This window comes from Prunus persica, chromosome G2 (assembly GCF_000346465.2).
Source record: "Prunus persica cultivar Lovell chromosome G2, Prunus_persica_NCBIv2, whole genome shotgun sequence".
Lineage (NCBI taxonomy): Eukaryota > Viridiplantae > Streptophyta > Magnoliopsida > Rosales > Rosaceae > Prunus > Prunus persica.
The window spans coordinates 5,831,448-5,841,544 of NC_034010.1; the positions used below are offsets into that span (position 1 = coordinate 5,831,448).

The window sequence follows — 10,097 nt, forward strand, 5'->3', positions numbered from 1 at the left end:
GGTTTCCAGATTTTTTATTATGTAATTATATTTAATTATGTTATTTGTGTTTATAATTTTTATTTATTTGTAAACAGAACTCAATAATTTTTTATTATTTTTTAAAGCTTTAATGAATGTTTTAAGTTAATTTGACGGAATGGACAACATTGACTAACGGAATAGAACACAGGGATTAAATTGGTCAAATTAAAAACACGGGGATTAAATTAGCCAAATGAGTAAAACACAGGGACCATTTTAGCATTTAAGCCAATGTTATATATATACAGAGTGAGCAAATTGTTGATACAAAGACGTTTCTAGTTGTGTTGGTTTGTAGGGCCTCAACTTCTATTCAGAATTCGACTTCAAAACCTGCTTGTGTTAAAGGCTTGTCTGATGTCAACACCAACATTCAATATCTCATCTACTTTCGCAACGACAAATTGAAATAATAAATACCCGATCCATCGTCACAATCATGGTGATTATTCAAAAGGTGTAACATCTCTGACCCATTGTAATCGATTTAATACAATTTAATTCTTTTGTGAAATTTCAATTTTGTCCTTGGGAGTAGGCGTACTTTGATCACTTGAAGAAAAAAAACATTTATTATATGGCATTACATAATGGTGTAAGTTTGTGTTAACTTATGTGAGGCCCCAATTTAAGATTTGCACAGGACTTTCAAAATCTCAAGACCGGCCCTGTCTCTAGTCCATCTTTGTCAAGAACAAAACCCTACATATTTAACGCTGGCCAAGTGGCCATGCAATTTCCAAAGAGAGAAAGTGAAGGCATTGGAGACAGCCTGAACATGTTCTTCTATATAATTGGCCCCATATCTTATCTTTTCTTTCTACAACTAATAATTATTTCAACTTCTGTGTCTTTATAACCAAACCCACAAGGAACCACAATCTCTCAAGCCAAGCAACCCTTGAGAGAGGCGATGAGGTATGTTTTCTTTTTTACTTCAAACGGTGGTCATAAATTTTGGTAGTGTGTTGTGGGTCTTCTTTGAGGTTTCGAATTCATTCTGCAGAAAATGCTGAATTGGAAAATGGTTGGTTTGTTTGCTTGTCTTTCGGAATCTAACTAAAGTTTCCTTCTGCACTCAACAAGAAAGCCTCAACTTTTCTTCTTCTGCGGCTGCAACATCTGCATATTTCCGGTCTTTTGGTACTCTTTCTGTCTCTCTCTCTCTCTCTGATTTTTTTTTTATATCTCAAACTGTGTATTCTGTGGGTTTTAACGGCTAGGATTTGATTTCTGCGCATGCATTTTCTCTGAAACAAAAGATGAGGTTCCCTGGTTTGAATATCTTCAGTCCTTGGTGTATGTTTTTTTTTTTTTTTTTTTGGCTCTGTTTGGTTTTACATAAACGTAAGGAAATGTAGGAAATTAACTGCTCAAATCCTGTACCCTTTTAAAGAATGGAAAAGAAAGCATAAATTGACCAATTGCAACATCCGTAAGTTTTCTTCATTTTCTTGTAGGGCTGCCACAGTAAAAATCGAACCGACCGATTATCAATAGATATTTTTTTGGTTGGGTAACCGGATTTTATAATCCGAAAATCTAAAACCTAAAAAAGATGGGTTGTTTTTGGTAAAAATTGAAAAGAAAAAAAAATATATTGGGATCATTAATGAATCGAATATTACCAACATTACCGAAAAATATGCCGAAATATATTCAAGTATTTATTGAATTATTAATATATAGAATAATAAAGAATAATGCTACTCTTACCATATTTGTATACCACATATTTATACCATCTTATGTGGCATACATCAATTAAAATTATTAAATATTTTCTTTTCTTTTATGATTTATTCCAGTATTTGTTTTTCTAATTGCCTTAATTAAAATACACTTCATTGATTTAATTGATGTGGCATATAATATGGACATGTCACATCATGTAGTATAGAAATGTGGGATAAAAATGTGGTAAGTGTAGCATTACTCATAATAAATTATCTATGTTGGAAGAAATCCCAAATTCAAATTCCTCACTCTCATTGATAATAAAACATCATTGTTATATGAGTATCATTAAATGCCCGTTTGACATTGCTTATTTAGGGCCATAAGTGATTATTTAAAAAATTTTGAAAACCCATCATGTTTGGTAAGAAATTAAAAAAATCACTTATTGTGAATAATTGTTGTGAGAGAAAGCAATTAGGAAAAGTTGGCATAGAGATGCTTTCATTTTCTAATTATGCGACAATCACTTTGGAGAGGCACTAGGGTTCAAAGGTGAAATATTCCTGATTTTCGTAGGGGTGTTCAACCGTTGGGTCATAAAGAGCTATTTAATCATGCACTCTCTTCCCTTTGAAGTGTTATTGAACGCACTTTTAGAATCTGAAAAAAGTATTTTATGAGACATGCCTAGTTATCCTTTTGCAAAACAAGTAAAAATAGTTATTGCAACTATGGCACTTCATAACTATATAAGAAGACATGCCAAATGTCATTGTCATTTTGATGAGAGTGAAGATGACCTAAATGGTATTCAAGGTGAAGAAATTGAGAGTGCGCTTAATGCACAAAAAGAAGATGGTCTTGTAGTAGCACAAGAAATTGAGGCATTGAATCATCATATAGTCGCAAGTTTAATGAGTTCATCTACTTCGATATGTATATGATTGCTTGTTTATAATTAGCTTAATTTTTGTTATGACCATATTATTGAAAAAATATTTATTTTAAATGGAATTTATTGTATTTAGGTTGAAACATTAGTTTAGAGCATTTGAATACAAATATTTAATTTTCAACATAATATTTAATTTATTTTATAATTAAAATAATTTTCATGGTGTAATGAAAACATATTTAATACAAAAAATATATATAAGTGAAAGTGAAAGTTCTTTTTCTTTTACCAATCACTTGAACAGAAAAGTCATTTCAACATAATGTCCTTTTTAGCCATTAAACATAGCTCACAACACTTTCACCCAAAAAAAAAAAAATCAAATACTCAAAAACTAATTATTGTACCAACATCATGTTTAATAAAAAAATTTACCAAACGCCAAACAGCTTTCTTTCACAACTGATTTCTCTCACAACAAAATTTGACAACAATTATTTTCACAACACAGCAATACCAAACTGGCTAATAAGGATAATCATTTCATATAGGGATCTCTTTTTTTTTTTTCTTTTTTTTTTTGGTGGAACCTCAAATAATAAGATGTATATATATTGTAGTCTAGTACTAATATTACTATCAACAAATTGGTATATTCTAACTTTTACTTCTTTTTTCAGCAATTAGAGGTTTTCATTTTTATTCAAATTGTTTAATCTTCAGATATATTTTAAATGATGTAACATGCTTAGAATAAAAAACCAAGCAATAATATCGCTCTTTATCAAGAAAAAAGAATAATAAAAGCCAAGCAAATCCTAGTAAAGAAAAACTAAGTTGAGGATTTTGATCCATCCTAAAAAAACTGTAGTCTCATTTTTGGTTTATTCATTATCCTAAAAATCGTAGTCCGATTTCAATTGCTTAAATGTCATTTTCATTGTTTGTTATAAGTTATAACCTCATATCAATGGGGTACCCTATGACAATGTGTGTGTGAGAAAACTTCATCACTCGTATAAAATAAAATAAAAAAGTTAACCTCATTATTCAATTGAAATTTTCAACAGAGTGTTGTAACTAAGATGAATTTGGGCGACTGCAAGGTCAATCCATTGGGTCGTAATGGGGGCATGAACAAGGACAAGCCCTTTAAAATGTTTGTGGGTTATGATCAACGTGAAGACATTGCATATGAGGTTTGTCGACACTCAATATTGAAGAGATCTTCAATCCCAGTTGAGATCATACCACTTAAACAATCTGATCTGAGAAAGGAAGGCCTATATTGGCGTGAAAGAGGCCAATTGGAGAGCACAGAGTTTTCTTTTACTCGGTTCTTGACTCCATATTTGGCCAACTATGAAGGTTGGGCAGTGTTTGTGGATTGTGATTTTCTTTACCTAGCTGACATTAAGGAGCTAAGAGATTTGGTTGATGAGAAATATGCCATCATGTGTGTTCAACATGATTACACCCCAAAGGAGACAACAAAAATGGATGGAGCATTGCAAACTGTGTACCCTAGGAAGAATTGGTCTTCCATGGTGTTGTACAATTGTGAACATCCCAAAAACCGGGTCTTGACGCCGGAGGTTGTGAACACACAAACCGGCGCTTTTCTTCATAGGTTTCAGTGGCTTGAGGACGAAGAAATTGGGTCCATCCCATTTGTTTGGAATTTTCTTGAGGGACATAACCAAGTTGTTGAAGGTAATCCCCGGACTTTCCCTAAGGCAATACACTATACTCGGGGAGGACCGTGGTTTGAGGCTTGGAAGAATTGCGAGTTTGCAGACCTGTGGTTGAATGAAATGGAGACGTACCTGCAGGAAACGAAGAAGAAAGTCGAAAATTAGGAAGAATTAGCAGGTAGTGTACTACTGCATTTGAAGTTTGAGATTCATTGTTGGAGTTCATTTTTTCGCTCTTTATTTTATGTTGAATAAATGTGTGAAGGAGTCCAGATGTGCTGTCCCTTTTATTCCATATTTAATTTGCGGACACCCGTTCTATGCGGCAGCAAATCAAGTAGAGGGAGGGGGACAAGGGTTATGTGTGATACTTTTTAGAGAAGTGTAATGTCACTACTACAAAAAAGCAAAAAGACGACGGTAAATCACCGTCGTGTATTTGGTTTTTCAATGGTCGTGGAATCCACCGTCATCTTTTCCCTCATAAACCACGACGCTAAATAACCGTCGTTGTTAAACAATACAACGTCATCAAAAAATACAAAACGACGTCTTTGTACTGCAAAAAGATCTAAAAAAAGCAATCGAGGATGATAATAGACGACCAATTCTCTAAAAAGACCGTCGTTAAAAAGGGAAAATATGACACATATTAAGAGAACAAGGCCGCAAGATAGACATACAACGACGACAATAAAAATACGCCGACGTTAAATATAATTTTCACGACAATAAAAAATATGACGTCTTTAAATACATTAGAAGACGACGTTATTGATACCTACTACGTCGCACATATAAACACAACCGTCGTACAATTAATTTTCCACTTCGATTTTTCGATAAAAGATGACGTGGAAATAGTTGTCAGTGTCATTATTTACGACGTATGTGTTTCTATAGTAGACGTTGAAAAACTAAACAACGTCAGTTACAAATATATGAGAGTCGTATTAAAAAATTTATACGTCCTATTTTCAGAAACAAACAACGACCATAAATATTAGACGTTGTTAAATACAACAACGTCGGAAAACAATAAAAACAGACGTGTTTAGTCTGCTAAAGTTCTACAACGTCTCTTATTTACAAAAAACCGTCGTGAAATAAATTTTCCACTTCGATTTTTCTAAAAAAGATGACGTGGAAATAGTTGTCAGTGTCATTATTTACGACGTATACATTTATATAGTCGACGTTGTATTTATATGTATTCATTACTCACGACGCACTTAATAATATAGACGACGTTGAACGTCTAAACAACGTCGGTTCCAAATAAATGAGAGCCGTATTACAGAACATATAGACGGCGTAGATTATGATGGGAGCCGTATTACAAATAACGTCGTTTAATTGTTATTAGACGGCGGTTATAATGAATTTCCGTCGGAATTAATTTCGTTCCTCTTCGTTTATAAAAGAACTTGCGACGTGGAAAATGTATGATGACGTCGTATTTTTTAACGTTCAGATTATATATCTCGTTTTTTAGACGTCGGTATTATGGGATTGGAGTCGTGTTATTTTGAATTACATGGCGGTTCTTTATCCTTCACCGACGTGATATCCTGAATAATTGCTTCACAATAGCGTCGTGGTTCTTCATTGTTACGTTGCTTTAAGACGTCGGTAAATATGCTGAATAACTGATTCACAATAACGTCGTGTTTTATTTGAACGTAGAAAGTGAAGAAATCACATTACAATATATTACAAAATTAATGTCATACACTGCCAATTACATAAGCATCATTCAATCCATATATCTTCACACCCATCTCGAATATTTTGACCGCCTAACTCACCTACCAGTTCATCAAATGTGTCAACATTTGGCATCCCTCTAGTAAATGGCTCACACTCAATTATCACATCACCTAATACTTCATCACCAATAACATCATTATATTCTCTACTAGGCATTGATAACACTACCGACCAACCACGATGCATCGGGTCGTCAACAAAAAATATTTGTTTGACTTGAGAAGCCAAAACAAATTGGTCATTCCTATGTCCAATTTTACTCAAATCTACAAGGGTAAATCCAAGTTCGTCGACTACAAGACCAGAACTATCTATCCAATCACACCTAAAGACTGGGATTGTAAACTTTTGGTAGTCAAGGTCCCAAATTTCTTGAATGACACCATAGAAACCCATATTTGAGAGAATTGGGTTTTTATCCTTGGCACTAGCAACTTGCATGGTATGTGCAAGTAAATAAACTCCACTATTTTGAGTTGTCCGCACATCATCTTGTGCCTTGATATTGAATTTAATACCTTTAATAAGATAGCTCCTATATAATGGCACTGACATGTTTGGACCAGCTGCTAGCCACCTTAAATTTTCTGATACGCCATGATTGTCTTCCTCAAGTTCACTTTGAACCTGCAAATTAATCATATCTTAATTCATCCTAACATATAAATAAGAAGAAAATTAAAAGAGAAATACGTTATTCAACAACATATACCTTGAAGCGTAGCCATTGAATGAAAGTGCTATTGTGCTTATCCAATGATCTAATCGCAAGTAATAAACAACAGAGACGACGGGTTTTAATCAAAAACAGACGTATTTGGCATATATAGACGACGGATTTTCAACAGACGTCGTCTATTATACGTAATACAAACGACGGTTTATGAAAAAACCGTCGTGTATAAGTAATACAACGACGGTAGTTTAAAAACACCGTCGTGTAATCGTCGTCGTACGCCTTAAAATTCGTCGTGTCTCAGTTTATTTTCAAGAACACAAAACCCATTAAGAACACAACATATATATGAAACCAAGCAAGAAACCAACATATACATGAAACCAAGCATGAAAACAATAAATCCATTCCCAATTCAACATAACATAGGGTGATTAAAAGATACGACAAAATTAAATCCATTCCCAATTCAACATAACAGATAATGTAATCCATGAACCCATTAAACAGAAAATCCATGAACCCATACCTATAAGCATTGGTGCACTTTGCACCTTCTCCAGAGCGGAAAATGACAAGATCAAATAAAGGTGTCCTTTTGCTGGAAATCATTTGGAAGTTGGTGATGTGTCTTTTTGTGTTGATTTCCAGCAAAAGTACACCTTTATTTGATCTTGTCATGAACCCATTAAACAGAAAATCCATGAACCCATACCTATAAGCACATTATTAACAGATCGCAAAGCATAAACCTAAAACCCTTTAACAAAACAACCTAATATCATTCAATGAATTTACAAGGGGAAGATAGGGTTTGTACTTACAGGTTGGACGAGCTCACAGATTCGACGAGCTCACAGATTCGACGAGCTCACAGATTCGACGAGCCTGGAGAGTGCAACTTTTAATTAGAGCAGAAGTGAGAGAGTTTCAGGGATCGAAGTATAAGACTAAGAGCCAAATCTAAAAAAATTTAGGTCGCGCGAAAATTTTTAGAGCGCGCGCGTTATAAAACGTCGAAAGAAAAACCAAGGCGAAAGTTCTACAAGTACCGACGTAAATTTAATATTCCACGACGGAAACTTCATTTTTCGGATTAAGAACGTAAGGCCGTTCATTTTTCGGATTAATTTTAAATTTATTTTGAATTTTTTATATAACGACGACTGAAAAACCACGTCGGTGTTAAGAAATTAAAGACGTTGTAAATTATATAAACCGACTTACATATTAAAATAACGTCGTTTAAAGCGTAAACCATGTCGTATGTTTTACTGTACGACGTAAAATATGTATTCCACGACCCAACCACCGTCGTTAAAAATTAATACACTAAACCCATAAAATTAAATTATACAATTTAAAAAATTAAGTTTATAAAAGGTTTTATGGTTTTAAAGCCTAACATATAACATAGACTACCCAAAAATTATACTTTAAAAATAAACCCCAATAAATAACAACACTAATCTCTAAACCCTAGACTCTAAACCCTAAACCATTAAACTAGAAGTGATTTTATGACTCATCAAAACAATTTTGTTTTGGATGGTCATTTTAAATTTTTGTTATTCAAAATGAATTTTTTCAAGGTTTATGTGGAAGAAAATATATCAATGACTTCATAGGAGTTGACTTTTCAATTTTCTGATTTATTTTATATTTATTTTGAATATTTTGATATAAAAATAATAAAATATTCTTACCATACAACAAACCACGTCGGTGTTAAATAAATTGTAGACGTTGTAAATTGTAATAGACTACTAAGTCGTTAAAATGACGTCGTTAAAATGAGAAACCACGTCGGTGTTAAGAAATTAAAAACATTGTAAATTATATAAACCGACTTACATATTAAAATGACGTCGTTTAAAGCGTAAACCATGTCGTATGTTTTACTGTACGACGTAAAATATGTATTCCACGACCCAACCACCGTCGTTAAAAATTAATACCCTAAACCCATAAAATTAAATTATACAATTTAAAAAATTAAGTTTATAAAAGGTTTTATGGTTTTAAAGCCTAACATATACCCTAGACTACCCAAAAATTATACTTTAAAAATAAACCCCAATAAATAACAACCCTAATCTCTAAACCCTAGACTCTAAACCCTAAACCATAAAACTAGAAGTGATTTTATGACTCATCAAAACAATTTTGTTTTGGATGGTCATTTTAAATTTTTGTTATTCAAAATGAATTTTTTCAAGGTTTATGTGGAAGAAAATATATCAATGACTTCATAGGAGTTGACTTTTCAATTTTCTGATTTATTTTATATTTATTTTGAATATTTTGATATAAAAATAATAAAATATTCTTACCATACAACAAACCACGTCGGTGTTAAATAAATTGTAGACGTTGTAAATTGTAATAGACTACTAAGTCGTTAAAATGACGTCGTTAAAATGAGAAACCATGGCGGCTATTTAACTATACGACGTAAAATATATATTTTACGACTTAACCGCAGTCGTTACATAAACGTCGTCGATTATACCCTGAACCCTTAAGAAATTGAAGATATTGTAAACCATTAACGACTCAATTGTTCAAAGAACGTCGTCTAACTATTTTTTTACGTCATATTTGTTTAAAACACGCAACAACAAAATACGACGGTTATTGACTTTATTAGGTCGTTGGAAAAGTATTACACGTCGGTTAAGCAATTTGTATGTTTGTTTTTTTTTTAATTTAAGAAAACCTCAACAAATTTTTACATTACATATTATAGAGAAAATTGGTACATTATACATAAATATCAAGTGTTCAATAATTGCCCTGTTTAATAATTTGGAAAACAAACTCTGCCCATTCATTCCGGACTTCATCAATGGCTTCTTGGGGGTATGAAGCTTCCTGGTTTCCCTTGGCATACTGCATAAACAATGACTATTAGGGTTTATAAATAAAAAGAAATTCAATCACAGACGACGATATTTTTCATAACCGACGTAGTATATCCATTCAACGACGTTAATTTTACACGACCGTCGTTGATAATACAAAAAACGACGTGAAATGTATGAAGGTAATTTCTTCTTACCTTATTCTCAAACCCCAAGGAAGGATCCATGATGATGTCCCTCATGAAGCGCATTACATAATACCCGCATTCGACATTGCTGGGTTGCTTTGGTGTGCCTGAGAGAGTTTTCCAAATTACATTTTTACGTCCTGCTCGGGCTATGTGGGTATTATATATTTTTAAAGCACTGTTCACGATGTTTTTGGCCTCTTCATCGACCACACGATTTCCTGGCAGAGGATCCAGAAAATAGACGGTTTCTCTCTTTGCTCTTACAATCAGCAAAATCCAATGACGGCTGCACAAAATTAATAT

The 10,097-nt window shown here is 33.1% G+C and overlaps 1 protein-coding gene across 1 annotated transcript; it reads left to right on the plus strand.

The window, feature by feature from the left end:
• LOC109947063 (protein CDI-like) lies at window positions 796-4,703 on the plus strand. Its single transcript, XM_020556452.1, has 3 exons — window positions 796-942; window positions 1,031-1,167; window positions 3,670-4,703. The coding sequence occupies exon 3, from the start codon at window positions 3,685-3,687 to the stop codon at window positions 4,456-4,458; it is 774 nt and encodes a 257-aa protein (XP_020412041.1). The 5' UTR covers window positions 796-942; window positions 1,031-1,167; window positions 3,670-3,684; the 3' UTR covers window positions 4,459-4,703.

What these genes read in the sequence shown, in the direction of transcription:
- LOC109947063 (XM_020556452.1), top strand. Translation starts at nt 3,685, where the DNA reads ATGAATTTGGGCGACTGCAAGGTCAATCCATTGGGTCGTAATGGGGGC.